The sequence below is a fragment of the Erpetoichthys calabaricus genome, chromosome 5, assembly GCF_900747795.2.
Source record: "Erpetoichthys calabaricus chromosome 5, fErpCal1.3, whole genome shotgun sequence".
Classification (NCBI taxonomy): domain Eukaryota; kingdom Metazoa; phylum Chordata; class Cladistia; order Polypteriformes; family Polypteridae; genus Erpetoichthys; species Erpetoichthys calabaricus.
The window spans coordinates 244,985,125-245,003,089 of NC_041398.2; the positions used below are offsets into that span (position 1 = coordinate 244,985,125).

At 37.8% G+C, this 17,965-nt stretch overlaps 1 protein-coding gene across 2 annotated transcripts in view; it reads right to left on the reverse strand.

The window, feature by feature from the left end:
- Window positions 1–1,568: 1,568 nt before the first annotated feature.
- The window catches only part of smad1 (SMAD family member 1), a 121,216-nt gene continuing 104,819 nt past the window's right edge, over window positions 1,569–17,965 (reverse strand). For both annotated transcript variants that reach the window (XM_028802726.2, XM_028802727.2), the window contains one exon: window positions 1,569–2,999. In XM_028802726.2, the coding sequence (XP_028658559.1) occupies window positions 2,856–2,999 (144 nt within the window). In that variant the 3' untranslated portion in view covers window positions 1,569–2,855. The remainder of the gene's footprint in view (window positions 3,000–17,965) is intronic.

A 17,965-nucleotide genomic window follows, 5' to 3' on the forward strand; every position in this document is an offset into this window, starting at 1 on the left:
TTGACACAGCCTTGCGCCCAATGCTAGCTGGGAGAGACTCCGGCACCCCCGTGACCCTGTTCAGGAATAAACAGAAAATTGACTGTGCGTCAACAGCATCCTCTGCGGGCAAGTCCTTCGACCACACGGCTTGGTTTTTGCTCAACTGTCAGACCTTCTCTACACAGGTGTGAGTGTTTCCTACTAAGTCCAGTCACTCAAATTGACCACAGGTGGACTCCCAACCAGGTGTGTTTTCGTAGCCTTCTTATCATCTGTGGTCCACAGGCTATTCCTTTAACTTCATGGCTTGGTTTCTGCTAAGCGGTTAAACCTTCTATAGACAAGTGTATCTCTCTTTCCTAATCATGTGCAATCCATTGAGGACTTCCAGGGAAGATACAGAAACATCTTGTCGACGACCAACAGGATGGGATGCACCTGAGCCAAAGCAGAGAGTCTGAATCCTTGCATCAATGCCAAGATTTCATCTTTTTATTTTAAGTGAATTTGCACAAATTTCAAAAATTTTGTTTTCACTTTGTCATCCAGGGTACTGAGTGTTGCTCGATGATGAATTGAAATGATTTTAGCACAAGGCTACAACACAACAGAATATGAAAGAAGTGTCCGTACTTCTCAGCATCCATTTTGATCAAATCACCAACTCCATTTGTGGCCCCCACCGTGCTTCACCACTGCCTGCAGGCATTCATCCATGTGCCGTTATGGTGGGCACACTGCCTTCTGGTGGCGCCAAACATTTCAGATTTTGAGAGCACCTGCTTGCCATTTCTTCTGCACTTCAGTCCATTTGGTATTATATATAACTAAATTGTTAGAATTACGTCGGCACACGGAATAACATTGTAACATAAGTTTGGCACAACACCACTGAAAGGTTGCCGACCCCTGACTTAGTGGATATTGGCGTAAACAAAGATTTTTTCATCTTATCAATACTTTAAGTGTTATACAAGCTACTCTTCAAGCATTTACAGCCGCTCTATTACAATAAATTAGAAGTGAAGCAAAATGACACTTTTTCTTGGCTAACTGAGCAGATTACAATATGCAAACTTTTGAGACAGCTCAGGCTTCTTCTTGAGGCTAGTTGTAAAAGGTGACATATTGCTTGCTTCACTTCTCATTTCATCCATAATGGCTAACACAGTACATCACTCTACTATTACAATAAATGAGTAATGGACATTTATTTTTGGGTATGTAATTTGGGTACAATAATGTCAAAAAACCCCTAGTGCATAAGCAGATAAAGTGTTTTCAACCAAAAAAAATGATCATTGATTTGAAAGCATTAAAACTATTATAATTTTCATTTGAGGTCCTATACCTTGCCCTAAATACAGGAATACCCACATTTAAACAAATGAAAAGCCATGTGAAAAAATGCAAAGAGAAGAACTATTACTGCACACCGACTCTTTCAGATGATCCTGTTTTAACGAAACCAGAACACCTGCCCAATTTGTAATTCCCGATATGGTATAAATACATCTTTAATGCTTTGGGGGGGGTGGAGAGAGACAGGTCTTTCTTCATCCTCTTAACAAAAGAAAGGAAGCCAGTGGTATTGAAACCATTTTATTAAATCTTCCAGTAGAGACATGATATTCATGGAATAAAATTGCCTTCCGGGAATACTACAGCACAACAGCAAATGCAAACACATGGAGGGAAAAAGCATTTGTAAAAGTGCGTACATAAGAATAGCAGAAAAGAACATAATACAAAATTCAATTTAAAAAAAGGCAGTTTTAAAATCATTTTTTGTGCCATAAAACAGACATTCTGCTAGCGGCTGGGTCTTGCAAAGCTTACAAAAAAAGTCTATATTTTAAAAAAGATTAAAGGCTGTTAATTTTATTATACCAACAGCCACTTTTACCCAGTAGCCTTGAGGGGGAGAAAACAAAAAAAAATTTCAACTCTGCTGCCACACAGGCTCAGGCAAAGAAACCGATGTATATAACAGTCCAGCTGAGCTACTATTCAAAGCATAGTAGCATTGACAAATACAAAAAAAGACAAAAACAAAACCTTTGCGTAACACAGCAATAAACAAATTTGTAAAAACACACAGCAGGGGCACGTATATCTGTGCTTCGAGTCTTCAGCCAGTTTTTAACTCCGACATTATACTGCTACCTGCAATCCCAGACGACTAATCTAAGACATAATCTATCTACCAAACAGACTGTACAGGCATGTTTCTCATGAATACATCTAACACTATTTTATCAACTGCAAGATCAATTCACAAGAAAAAAGAAATTTAAAAAATCTTACAGTTTCAAACGTGTGACTTTTTCAGATATTAATGATGGAATCTTAAGTGACTAATTAATTTGGGGTAATTTTATTGGCTGTCTTACTTGTAGAAACAGCACTTTCTGTTATTTCAAAGAGTGCAACACAAGTGTCTGGGAGCATAAAAAAAAAAAGATTTCTGCAAAAATTGATCAAGATTATATTGAGTAAACCAGCAGTATTTTATACTTTTAAATCAAATTGATTCTTGTGCTGGCATTTTTGACTGGTTGTCTTCCACTGTCTAGTATTTATGTAATAACCGATCATGGAAAGAGCTAATTGAGCTACAATGGAACACTACAATGTAAACTAAAAATGTTAATGAGACCAGCACTGATGGTCTGATTATTACAGTTGGTCATAAAGATCAAGTATGTTCCAGGCTCCCACACTCATGTGCCATTCTCCAATGTGCCCATTTCAATTATCCTTCAAGTGTTTTTATTTTTTCTTTAAAATAAAATATTTAAAAAATGACTTCCACCCCCCCCAATTAAAATTCAATGCTCTTTTTCAATAACAAGTTAACGTAACAGCTTTCTCTAGGACACAGAAGAAATGGGATTATGAGGTGAACCCATCTGAGTAAGAACTTTGTCCAGCCATTGCAAAGGGCCATGCAAATGAATCTCAATCCAGCACGGAGTACTAGTGACATCTTGGCGATGATACTCTGCACCCCATCCCTGAAAAAGAAAAAAAAGGGAGAATTATCTTTTTGTTCAGGTGAGTTTCTTTCTTTAAAGAGGAAGATGAAGAATCACAAAATAGTCAAAGGCATCCAACAGCTCCAGAAAGATGAAAAAACAGGTTAAACAAACAGCTCTTCATCTGTTTTGGAGAAAGTACATAGTTCAGAAAAATAATATTACAAAACAAACTTATAGAAAGTTGCTCCCTCACATATCAAACCACAGTCCTCTCCAAAAGTATTGGACCAGCAAGACCAAATCATTTGTTTATGCTATGCACTGAAGATGTTTATGTGCGAGCTCAAAAGATCACTATGAGAGGAGACAGCTCAGAGTTTTAGCTTTTATTCCCTGGTATTTACATCTTGATATGTTTAACAACATAGAACAGAGCACATTTTGTACCAAGTGAGCAGAACATGAGCAGACCAAATGAACTGGGCTTTCTGTTCCAATACGTTTTTTACTATGCCTTTATACAGTCACTTAAACATCAATCAATACGGGTGGTTGGGGTGGGAAATCAAACTTTACACACCAATACAGATTAGGGGGGAAAAAAGTAGCTGGTGGTTTCAAACTCTGCCTCAGAGAAAGTGAAAAAAATTATACAAGCTACTATATTGCATGCTTCAATATTTTCAAATGTGTCACATATATTATATAACTGGCACTTTATTTTAATAATGGAGGGAGTGGGAGAAAAATATTCTGGTGTGGCTGTTACTTTAATAAAAATGGGCCTCATAACCAAGAATCTTCTGGAGTTTTTTTAAAACAATCTTCCTATAATGAAAGGTTATGTAGAATAATTGTCACTCCAAACCCTAACAAACAAATTCACTGGGTAATCCTCTGGATCAAAATAAACAAAAAATAATCAATTTTGAAGATGTGGACAGATTTATATCTTTCTACTCCAAACTTTACAGCCTTGTAACTAATAGAATAGCTTGCTAGCTAGAAAGAACTTTTTGTACACAGAGGGAAATTGGACTTAAAAGTCCATACAGGTTGGTTCAGAATGATATTTGAAACTTTGTGTTTTATCTGCTCTAATATTAAATTGTCTGAAATAACAAAATATATGCAAACACAAATTCCATCTTCCCTACATGCATACTCATACACATATATACACACACACACATTAGATTGGACACCTTCCCTTTTATCATTGCAGATCAGTTTAAATACCTAGGGGCCAACGTCACAAGAAAATATGAAGTTCTTTTTCAACAACATTTTTCTGTTTGCATGGTTAAAATTAAACAAGACATGCATAGATAAAGGCAACCCTACAATGACCTAAATCAGAAGGTGGCATGGCTCTACCTAATTTTCAATTATATTACTGGGCGGCAAACATACAAGCTATACAAACCTGGACATTGACACAAACAGAAGAACACACACAAGCTTGGTCTGCAATAGAAATAAAATCCTGCAGCACTTCTTTATATTCCTTGCTTTGTAGCACCCAGTAAATACGAGGTATCGTCTATAAACTAACAACCCATTTGTCCTTCATTCACTCAGAATATGGAACCAATGTAGGAAGCACTTCAAGTTAGAGAATATTTTATCTGTTGCCACTCTACATAACCACCTTTAGTTTTTAATGTTTAGAAAATGTATGGGAACCATCCATTCATTTTCCAACCCGCTGAATCCGAACACAGGGTCACAGGGGTCTGCTGGAGCCAATCCCAGCCAACACAGGGCACAAGGCAGGAACCCATCTTGGGCATGGTGCCAACCCACCGCAACGTATGGGATTAAATTAAATCATTTAATGATTTGTATATAATGTCTTTGCATCCTATGAACAATTATACTCGTAATCTCCCATCAACATAATTTTTGCGCTCTCCCCAAATTAGAAACTCTGATAAACGAAAACTGCCCAGTTTTCCTCACCTCCCACCTATTTCTATTCCAGAAGAGATATTAATCAGTCTTGGGGACTCAGACAGCATTTCTATAATTCTATAAAAGCATTTTAAAGTCCCTTCCTTTTAAAGATCTCAGAGCACAGTGGGGAAAAGGATCTCTTACTCAACAATTCAGAAACAAGAGTGGAAGGCAGCCATGCAGAATTCAGTTGAACTCCATATGTGCAAAACATTGAATTATTCAACTTAAAATCTTTTATCGAGCACATCTATCTCATTTGAAATTGTCTAAGATGTTTCCAGGGCAAGATCCAACCTGTGAACATTGCAATTGAACCCCAACTTCACTGGACCACATGTTTGGAACATGTACCAAATTAACATCATTCTGGACAAAAATTCTTAAATGCTTGACAGAAATCCTTGGTGTCACAATCCCTCCTATCCCATTAACAACTGTAATTGCCTTTGCTACACTACTGGCACGTAGACCCTTCTTGCTCAACTGGAAGAATCCTAACTCGCCTCTTTTAAGTCAGTGGGTAATTGATGTTGTATACTATTTGAAATTGGAAAAAATCTAATTCTCACTTAATGGATCTGTTCAAAAGTTTTTAAAGACCTGGCAGTACTTAATAATATTTTAGAATAAGCATTTTTATTGGGGGAAAAAGACTTCTTTCTCTCTTTACTACTCTTAATAATTTTGCTCTGGTCATTGGTCTTCCCTCTCTCATGGGTGGGGGGGGTTGACTTGATTTTAGTTTTGTGAAGTTTGACTTGATTGTATGGAATGTTATATTTTTTTATTAATTTAAAAAAAAAATTCTCCAAAGGTTTCACAAATTCGTTAAAACTGATAGCCGAAATCTCTCATTCATTTAAGTATTCATACACTTCTTTATAGCAGCCCCTCTGGCAGCAATTCCAGCTTTGAATCTTTTAGGTTCAGGTCTTCTTAGGTTCAGGAATCTTTCAGGTTTTAGGTCTCTATAAGCTTTGCACACCTGTATGTGGGAGGTTCATCACTTTCTTTCACGCACATTCTTTCCAGTTCTGTAAAACTGGGTGGGGGAAAAACTGGTAAACTGATCTGCAGGTCTCTCCACAAATGTTCCGTGGGGTTTAAGGCTGGACCCCTCAAGGGCAGTCACAGACTTGGCCAAAAGCCACTCCTGTACCATCTTGGCTGTCTGCTTTGGGTCATCATGCTATAAGGTGAACTACTACCCCAGTCTGAGGTGATGTGCACTCAGGAGCAAGTTTTCTACAAGGACCTCTTGATAATCCCTTCCATAATACATAGGTGGCAGTTGAAAGGTGCTGCAAAACAACATAAAAAATAAATAAAAATAGGATGCCAAAAGTAGAACATTACACACACTGGAGTCTCATTTATAAAGACACAGTTTTGTGGAATGTTGTGTAGACACATTTCAGTTTTTCAATACAAATACATAGCATTAACTCTTTTAAAATTGAACTAAAGTAAAGCCTACACAATAAACCCATCGCATTTGAGGTTTTATGTTGGTCGTGTCAACACACATTATAACAATGGCACTGTCATATGAATTTATTATATGTATGAGTTGTGATTAAGCTCAGTGTTTCTCAGGCTGTGTGTCATGACCCAGTTTTTCCTGTAAGTTTATTCACAACTCACAAGAGGGACAAGTCATTATGTCAGAGGCCTTGTTGAAAAGAGCAAGCATTTAAATGGGGGGTGGGGAATCTGGGGGTTATCTACCATTTGTGAGACGACTATAGATAAATACGGGGATAAATCACACGGTCCTGTTGATTGCTTAGACAGCCCACTAGTGTACCACTCGTGTGCCCAACAACGGCAAACAACAAAACATCTGTGCCAGTGCATGACCTACTGGTTGAGAAATACTGATTTAACTGGTTTGGTGACATTTCCCTGCTTGACCAAGGCTGTCACCAAGATCTTTCATTATGTATGTGCAAATATTTCAAAATCTGAAAATATTCAAAATACTTCTGGACTCAGGCAATTCAGATTAGGGATACTCAACGTGTAGTAACAATTTAGCATGTGTGACTGTCAGTATTACACTATTATTACACATCTAACATTCAGACTTCATCTAATAATATTAAGACTGCTTTCCATATCATTAATGACTGACCGTATTAATGCTCTTCCTTGTAATAATGGACCACTTCTTGTAAATTATCTACTGCAAAACCTGCTAAAAACATGAAACAATACACCACCGACACAAAAGCACACAACTATTAAATGTGTCAGTCTACCAACTACTGAAAAATAAAAATTAAAACTAAAATTTGACTAAAAAGTGTGTGCTGGAAAATAAACCACAAATATATTGCAACAAAGCTCGTCAGATTTCCTTCAACAGAACTAGAGCAGGAGTTGTAAGCCCCAGTGCTGCAGGTGATTCTGTGAAGAGTAGTGGAAACAAAAAACAGTGTTATAGCACCCACTGATAGAGCATACTTATGGTGAGTGAAGGTTAATCTCTTTGATGAGGTTTTATGAAAGAGCTAATGCAGCCAGTTAATGTTAGGGAAAATTTCACGGTGGCATGGCTAACAATGAAGTTGTCATTATGGAACTTCCTGAACAAATGCTACGGAGCTGATATGAAGTTTTCCTTTATAGAATTACACCGATATTCCAATACTGAAATGTAAATTTATTTCATTCTACTTTGTATAAACATATTTTGAGTAAATCCACACATTACTTATGTTTGATTTCTTTTTTAATTTGTATTTTTTTCTGCTATTAGAAAGAATAAACAAGTCACTGGCAATATAAGACAAAACGTTATCTTCTATAAATCAAGATTTCCCTCTCTGCTTTAAAGAAACTTTTGTATAAGTACAAAAAGGTGACTGCAAGTAAGTAATAGATGGATGGAGTTAAGTTTTGAAGAAAATGATTGCATAACAGGAGTAAGAAGAAAATGACAAACAGTGCAGCTGTCAGTCACATTAAAATGTAATTCAAGTGGCCCCTGAATGTGGATTATATTAAAGTATAGAGATAGTATATTGTAAACGCAGAAATGACCCCAAGCAAAACAGGCATTTAACAATTAGACGAGAGCATCAGTGAAGGCTCTAGCAAAAAGTCATCGAGGAATGATAGTCCCTCAGTGCATTTGTTCAAGGCATTTCAGATTCTGTCATACAACCTTAAAGAAAAAAAAAAATCAATAACACTCAGTGGCTGTAATTTCCATCAGGAGAGCTTCTTCAGAGGAAGAAAAAAACATGCTCTAATGCTGCCAAGGCCCTAAATAATATTAATAGGAAGAAGAAAACCTCAATTGGAAAGTAATGCATGGTCCTTTTGACAGAAACAGCAGATACACAAAACACCTTTCGTAATATGGCTACATCCATTCTCAATGGAAAGGGAGCAATAACTTCCCACTTACTGTTTTATGTTGTAAGAAGGGCAAAAGATAACTGGTCAATTGTATTTTATGACCAACTGCAATGGTATAAAAATCTCTTGACATATTTAATTCTGCCTAGTAAAAATGATATGTTTATAAATGTTAGCTTCTAAGGTTACCCACCACATACTTTAAACAAGTGTGTATATACACACACACTTTTTATTTTACACACATACACGTATATATTATATATATATTCCTGCACTCACAGCTCTTAAAATTTTTTTTACATTTTCCTCACTTTTTAATCCCAATAAAAGACTTATTATGTCCAAATCTTATTGAAGAATTTCATCCAGAACGGTTATCAACAGAAGAAATGAGTACATGGGCAATCCTAGGACCGAAAAATGATGAAGTCAAACAAATTAACACAAAAATTGTTGATCGGTTACACGGCAAATTGGTTAAATGCATTTCAGTAGACAATTTTGAAAAATTTGCCGATCGTGCGGAAGATGAAAACATCCATCCATCCATCATCTAACCCGCTGAATCCGAACACAGGGTCACGGGGATCTGCTGGAGCCAATCCCAGCCAACACAGGGCACAAGGCAGGAACCAATCCCGGGCAGGGTGCCAACCCACCGCAGGACACACACAAACCCACCCACACACCAAGCACACACTAGGGCCAATTTAGAATCGCCAATCAACTTTCAATATCCCATAGAATATCTACAACTGTTAACACCATCCGAATTACCGTTGAAAGAAGGATGTATCGTAATGTTATTGCGTAATTTATTTCTGAGTGATGGGCAATGCAACAGGACAAGATTAGTTGTATTCAAAATTGGTAGAACAATTCTGACATTTAAAATTTTAACAGGCGACAAGAAAGGTAATGTAGTACATCTAACATTAGACACCAAAGGAGATCTTAGACATGCAATTTGTATTAAAACGTTTACAGTTTCCTGTTAGAATAGCTTTTGCTATGACAATTAACAAATCACAGGGACAAACATTCAAAAAAGTCATTTTTTTTTATATTAAAGATAAAGAAACGATATTCACTCACGGGCAGTTATATGTTGCGTTGTCATGATGTAATTCCAAACACGGAATCAAAATTTAATGCGATATTCACAAAAATTCAAAAAATTGCTTTTACTTAAGTTTTACAGTAAAAGTTTAAAATGTATTTGCATGCTAATTTCAAAGACAAACAGAACGAAACCGCACAACTACAACAAATACCTCTAACACAACATGAAAAAAATTTCAATTTATTACGTTTAACTATTTTTTAATATGGTTAATTACATGCTATAATGTAAAATAGTTAGTTCTATTACGCATACAGTGCATCCGGAAAGTATTCACAGCGCATCACTTTTTCCACATTTTGTTATGTTACAGCCTTATTCCAAAATGGATTAAATTCATTTTTTTTCCTCAGAATTTTACACACAACACCCCATAGTGACAACATGAAAAAAGTTTACTTGAGGTTTTTGCAAATATACTAAAAATAAAAAAACTGAGAAATCCCATGTCCGTAAGTATTCACAGCCTTTGCTCAATACTTTGTTGTAATTGCAGCCAAAGGTGCATCGACAAAGTCTTTTTGAATATGATGCTACAAGCTTGGCACACCTATCCTTGGCCAGATTCGCCCATTCCTCTTTGCAGCACCTCTCAAGCTCCATCAGGTTGGATGGGAAGCGTTGGTGCACAGCCATTTTAAGATCTCTCCGGAGATGTTCAATTGGATTCAAGTCTGGGCTCTGGCTGGGCCACTCAAGGACATTCACAGAGTTGTCCTGAAGCCACTCCTTTGATATCTTGGCTGTGTGCTTAGGGTCGTTGTCCTGCTGAAAGATGAACCGTCGCCCCAGTCTGAGGTCAAGAGCGCTCTGGAGCAGGTTTTCATCCAGGATGTCTCTGTACATTGCTGCAGTCATCTTTCCCTTCGTCCTGACTAGTCTCCCAGTCCCCACAGCATGATGCTGCCACCACCATGCTTCACTGTAGGGATGGGTATTGGCCTGGTGATGAGCGGTGCCTGGTTTCCTCCAAATGTGACACCTGGCATTCACACCAAAGAGTTCAATCTTTGTCTCATCAGACCAGAGAATTTTCTTTCTCATGGTCTGAGAGTCCTTCAGGTGCCTTTTGGCAAACTCCAGGCGGGCAGCCATGTGCCTTTTATTAAGGAGTGGCTTCCATCTGGCCACTCTACCATACAGGCCTGATTGGTGGAGATTGCTGCAGAGATGGTTGTCCTTCCGGAAGGTTCTCCTCTCTCCACAGAGAACCTCTGGAGCTCTGACAGAGTGACCATCGGGTTCTTGGTCACCTCCCTGACTAAGGCCCTTCTCCCCCGATTGCTCAGTTTAGATGGCCAGCCAGCTCTAGGAAGAGTCCTGGTGGTTTCAAACTTCTTCCACTTACGGATAATGGAGGCCACTGTGCTCATTGGGACCTTCAAAGCAACAGAAATTTTTCTGTAACCTTCCCCAGATATGTGCCTCGAGACAATCCTGTCTCGGAGGTTTACAGACAGTTCCTTTGACTTCATGCTTGGTTTGTGCTCTGACATGAACTGTCAACTGTGGGACCTTATATAGACAGGTGTGTACCTTTCCAAATCAGGTCCAATCAACTGAATTTACCACAGTTGGACTCCAATGAAGCTGCAGAAACATTTCAAGGATGATCAGAGGAAACAGGAGGCACCTGAGCTCAATTTTGAGCTTCATGGCAAAGGCTGTGAATACTTATGTACATGTGCTTTCTCAATTTTTTTATTTTTATTAACTTGCAAAAATCTAAAGTAAACTTTTTCATGTTGTCATTATGGGGTGTTGTGTGTAGAATTCTGAGGAAAAAAATGAATTTAATCCATTTTGGAATTATGCTGTAACATAAAATGTGGAAAAAGTGATGCGCTGTGAATACTTTCTGGATGCACTGTATATAACAATTCCAATGAAAATAATCTGTTTAAATTGTACATCCTCTTCCCCATATGCGAGCGGCAGATCCGCAAAGTGGCTAGTGCATAGCGCCTGCCCGGGGGTTGGCAAGGGAAGTGAGCAGGAGGCAGATCCCCCTTGTGTATGTGTGTGTTTATATTATTTATATATATATATACATATACATACACAAATATAATCTGGGACATAATGGTCATTAATAGTATAAACATGTTATTCCTTAGAAAAGAAGTGTTGTGAATTAGACAAGTCAGCTAAGTAATACATCATTTTTCTATCAAAATGTGAAAGAGCTTGAGAATCAAAAAGTCTACGTCTTTAATTATGTGTTAAACAAAAAATAAATCACAAACATTGTGCAGAAAAGGAAAATACAAATTACAAAAGCAATTGAGCAAATTACTCATGCAAAAGGTGGAAATGAGCATCTAATTGACAGATGATATGTGAATGAAGCCTTACAGTCACTAGGAATGTGCAGGAAAGATTGGTATTTTTTCCTTAAATAGAAGTACTGTATTTAAATAATTTGTTATACATGTTTTTTTCTTTTGTTTCAACATAAAGAATTTTATACATTAGATATGTGATGAATGTGAAGACAAATTAAAAATTTGCAGTACTGAACATAAGAATATCATTAAACAAATGTTTTTAAAGATCCGTATTCATAAAAGCACAAAAATTAAACTTGGCTCATACTGATACAAAAAAAAAAAAAAAATCAAGGTTATTTCTATGTGCTTTGATATTTTTGTGAGTACATTTTAGTGAGTTAAAAAAAAACACACAAGCACACACACAAGTGAGAGTTGGGAGATTAACGAGGGTTGGGATGAGCATCAAAACAAACCACCTTATCACAAGGACACTTTAGAAAATCCTTCTGAAAAGCTCAGCTTTCTTCCAGCTAATTTTACTGTTCTGTTGACAGCAGCATCCACTGTACCCTACAATCTCTTCCTCAAGGTCAGAAAGACTGCTCTAAAGATTCAAAATCATGAACAAATTTAACTTGCACTTGCTCAGGTTTTAAATTAATTACAAATATTCAGAGGACAAAAATATTACTTGTGTTGCTCCAACATTTTTGTAATGATTGTACAAAATATGCTGAGATTACAATATTACTAGGAAAAATGATCAAATGCAACTTCTCCAAAACACACCATGCTTTTTTTATTTGTCAAAAAGTGACCCCACACAGAAATTGGAGTATCTATGGTGGAGAAAGAAGAATCATCCTAATATTGGATTATTCTTGCATTAGACACAGAAATGGATATAAGGGGTAGAGACATTGAATGGTGGCCTCTAAGATCTCTAAAGAAATGGCATTTAGGATTAAAGAAAGCTATTTTTTGGTACGTGGGAAACTGCAGCACAATCAACAGAAAGAAGCTAAAGGTGGACTGCTTAAAAGGCACAAATTACATACTGTATTCTTAATAGAATTTATCTCATGATGCAAGTATATCAGCCAGAGCAACCCAACATTCCAACTTTTCTTTTGTTTAATGGAACGCTATAACACAAACACTTGTGGCCTATCGAGAGAAGTTAGTGTTTTTACTGACTTGCTAGCTTTGAGGTTCTCATAATAAAAGTTAGTTTTAATTTCAGATAAATATGCAGAAGTCATCATAATGACGAATAGTAACGCACAACATGGACTTTGTCAATTTTCAATTATTTTGTCTTTCTTGTGTATGTGTCACTGAATGTAACCAACGGCATACACAGAAAATTCAGTCACCGTAAAGTCAAGGTAAGAACCCTGATCCAGTGGGTAATTAAGCTGAGTGGTAGGAAGTTCTATTTGCAATTTCCAGCATATTAAGTGTGCTTCTCAATTCTGCCATGTCAGAAAGTTCAGTTCAAATGACTTTAGTTTTTATTTTCCCAAGAAGGCAATTTGGTTTGTCTTCAGGTTTTAAAGAGAGACCATAACATAACATTAAAAACACGCCACAAAGAACACAGCCATCAAACATAAACTTACTAAAAATAATTAAAATACAGCATAGCACTTAATAGTATAACATTAGATAATGCACATAAAATTAAACCAACTTTAAGACTCGACTGATGCAAATGATAACTGATCACTCCATGATAAACACTGAGCAAACCCTAAAGGTGAAAAAATCATTTCAATTACTATATGTTTGATCTAATATTTAGACTTCACTGATGATTGATGCAAATGCTACTGCTCATCAAATGATTTAATCTGGTATGAGTGTATTAAAACTGAACTTATTTACAAGATAAATTGCAGTTGGGATGAAGTAGTATTTGAAATGGTTGCTTTTTATACTTGCAACCTTAAACCTTCAACCTGATGGTAACAACTGGAATTGAAAATGAAGTCACTGAGTCCTGTTTCATAGAATACACTCCATAACACTTGCTAAACAAACAGGTCTGTTGGATTTGTATAATTCCGAATATAAGCAGCGGCACGTGCAGTAAGCTCAGTCTCAGGTAAGCAGATCGAATGGCAGAGGCCTGTTTAGGTAAGCAGCAGAATCCACTGTTTGTAATTCCAAGCGTCCTAAAGTATGTGCCTTAGCTGGAGGTGACACATTGAATTATCCCACAACAAAGTCAGAATGTTTGTGATGAAGGATGAATCGTTTGTTAGTGATGTTGGAGGAGGCATTTTAAGTGATCCCACAGCAAAGACATCATGTGTGTGTGATGATGGATGCCATCACTATGTCTACATAAAAGTAGTGTGTTTTTTTTTTTTTTTTGGCAAAGATATTAGCTGCTTGATGCCGGTTTTGCAACCAATGACAGATTCATGCTGTCAAATGAGTCTCCACCTTACCAAATGCCATTACTATGGATCAAGATTGGAAATGCAATACACGTTGAAGTAGAGTGCAGTTGATGCTTAACTCTGCAGCAAGCCAAGAAGCAACTGCAAATTGAGTGCTTATTCAGCACTTAAAAGTTTAACGTGATTGTTATATAGTACAAGTTGTGCATAAACAGAAACAAACGTCTTCTCTTTATGTCAGCCAAATTCGTTTTGAATTCGGTTTAGAAAACACTGCATACTGGGTATACGTTTTTATATGGGATCACATGTTTTACATCGGCACCCTGATCAGACTGACTCTTAACTCTTAATTTATCCAAATTGCACTGAATGCTGGTGTGTGCGTTAATTTGCCCTGACATGCATTGGCACTCCATCTGGATTTGGTTGTGCCAATGCTGCCTCAGCACGTCCCATCTCCCTGCAATCTTTCATTAAATTAGCAGATTGAACATAAAACCTAAAAAAACTGCTTGTCAAGGTAAGTAACCAGAATGTAGTCCTCCCTTGCTTCTCATCCACACTCTCTGATTGCTTTGGCAGTTATCTGCTGTGCAGAAACACCACCAAAATTCATGTGACCAGAAAACTGTAAAATGTTTCCTTGCAACCATGAATTGACTTAAGCAGGCTTGGCAATGTATGCAAGTTGTTAATGCGTACCTACATTTCATTTTAATTGAATTTATTCTAATTTGGAATTAAGATTTCAACTGTTTTCAAGAAATGTTACATCCTTCTGCAAGTCATAATAATAAGTTGCATTTATAGAGCGTCTTTCACAAACCCAAGGATGCTTTACATATAGATGGGGAGAAAAAAAATTGTTTTGCTACAATTTGTCATTTATTTATGAACAAACTGTATTTGTACTTTATCAAAACACTGCTCCTCTTAAAACCTGCAGTTTTTTTGTTTTTTATGTATTTATTTTTATTATATAATAAACAATTTGCGCTGTGCTTTTAAATACTTATTAAACATATTACTTCTGAAACTGCCAGCAACTTGTAACTGGTCAGTATATAAATGAATCCGCCTATCTTTCAAACACTGCTTCCGCCACTACAATCTGCCATTGGTGGACTGGAAACATGGAGTCTGACTTGTCCTATGTATAAACAAATGACAAAAAGAGGGATACTAGCAAATGCACTGATAAGGAACAAGTTAAAGTACATGACTATTTTCAGTGTTGTGAAACGGTTTCCTGAACACCAATACAATTTTTACAATGGGTATTATTAGTAACTGTTATTTAACCCGTTTAAAAGTTAAAATATTTTCTTGTGAAAGTGTCATACACTAGATGTCATCCTTTTCATTGATATTTTCTTAGGAAAAGGGATACTTAAATGCACCAACAATAACTGGTAGAATACATATCCGGTAATTGGCTCTCTCTGCTGCCAACATATCAATATCAGCATCAGATGGGCATTAGTAACCACACTTGATCAACCTATCCATAGTGTAAAATGCTTTAAAATTATCACCACTGAGGATTTATGATGTTCTAAGAAGCTGCGAGGAACCAGATCCTGCCAAAAGCACTGTGCCACTCTTCTATATTTAGGAATCTGATAAACAGGTGAGGATCTTATAGTATCACTACTCTAAAAACCAATGCCAAGATTTTGTCAAGAGGACTTGCTCTTCGTCATATACACCTAACATGCCATCTTTATTCATTTCATAGGATCAGACAGGACTTATCAAGTGCAGACAAACACTTTGTTGTCACAGCAGCCAGAGGCACTATTACTTCTAGATGCAGAAATGCCTTTTGATAAGATTTGAATAGGACTATCTGGCATACTACATAAATCTGGCACAAAAAGACTAGCCGAATAAAACTGTTTTACCCAATTCCTAAAGCACCAGTTTGGATAATCCAGCATTTTTGTTCTTTAGTACATAAAGATGAGATGCTAAATGGTATGTCCAGACAAAAGAAGGTCAAAGACTTCCTCAGTCTCTTTTCTGTAATAACCTCCAATGCAGCACCATCTCAGTTTTACTTGCTTGATCAAATAATGTGGTCAAACAATACCAGCTGATACTGTTTCAGTTTGTTGAGATTACTTTCACCCAGTTTAAAGGAGTGTCTTCAAACCAATGGGTGCCAAGTGGGAAACTTACTACCAGCAAAACACGTGACAAATATGACAGTCACGTGAAAAGTTTGATCCAAATAAGTATAATTGCACAAATGAACTCTAAAATGACTCAGGCATGCCGAGAGTGGCAGCCTTTTCAGCAGCTCCATGTACGACTTTATTTTTCTACCTTTTATTTCTTTTTTTTTTATTATTATTTTTTATTGATCACTCCAATCACTTTCTTTTATGTGGATTCGTTCCCTGGACACTTTTACAACGTGGACATGGATTTTTACACGCCGAGACTCGTCTATTCAAGTAGTCAACTTGAAGCGCTGAGAACAAATGCCAGTGCCGGTGTGGTTCCCTATTTACCCGACGAGGTAAGAAGGCGGTATCATGGCAGCAGAGCCGGCACTAAGCTAAAAATGAAGCGGCTTGCGAGAAAGTGGCGTTTTAAGCCTTCAGTGCCTTCTGTGATCCTGGGAAATGTGAACTCAATCTCAAATATAAGATCAACGAACTGGCTGCGCTGGTGAAAAATGTCAGAACCTACAAAGAATGTAGTTTGTTGTGCTTTTGCGAAACGTGGCTAACTACCACCATCCCAGATGCTAACGAGGAGCTACCCGGGTTTAGCACAGTTAGAGCGGTCAGAGACGCAAGTACCTGCGGGAAGCACAAAGGAGGAGGTCTAGCTCTCTATGTCAATACAAGTTGGTGTAACTCTAGACATGTAAACGTCAAAATCTCCACATGCTGCAGGGACATCGAACGGCTGGCTGTAAGTTTGCGTCCCTATTACTTGCCCAGAGAGTTTGGACACGTCGTTATTGTTTACATCCCTCATCGGGCGGACGTGGAGATAGCGAGTGACATCCATTCTGCTGTTGCTAAGTTACAAATGCAGCATCCTGAGGCGCTTGTGCTAATCGCTGAAGATTTTAACCATGTGACGCTGGACAAAACATTACTTCCCTTCTCCCAGTATGTGGACTGTAACACCCAGGGAAATAAGACCCCGCTGCCTGCGCTTGGGAAAGCAGATCATAACCTGGTTCTGCTTCAGCCTCACTACAAACCAAGAGTGAGGGAGCTACCTACAACCACACGCTCATTCAGGAAGTGGTCCCCTGAGGCAGAGCAGGTTCTGAGGGACTTGGAACTACGGACTGGAATATCCTGCAGGGATCACATACTGAGGAGGTTGTTGACTGCAATAATGACTACATCAACTTCTGTATGGACACTGTAGTTCCAGTAAGAACAGTACGCTGCTATGCTAACAACAAGCCATGGATTACAAGTGACATCAAGGGCCTTTTGAACCAGAAGAAAAGGGCTTTTAAAGGCGTTGATCAGCATGAGCTTAAGTGTGTGCAGAAGGAACTCAGAGTCCAGCTCAGGGCGGCGAAGAAGCAGAACAGGAGAAAGCTGGAGGAGAAGTTGCAGAATAACAGCATGAAGGAAGTGTGGGATGGGATGAAGATCATCACTGGCTGCAGCTCGAAGCGGGGTGCCACCATCAAGAGAGACGTGAAAAGAGCAAACCAAATGAATAACTTCTTTAACAGGTTTCACCAACCTAACCCACTATCACCTTGGAGTACTACACCTTCCACCCATCCTTCTGCTGATACCAGCATAGGAGAGACATCCCCACCCACAATTACAGCAGCACAGGTGAGCAGAGAGCGGAGGAGACTTCGTGCCAGCAAAGCAGCGG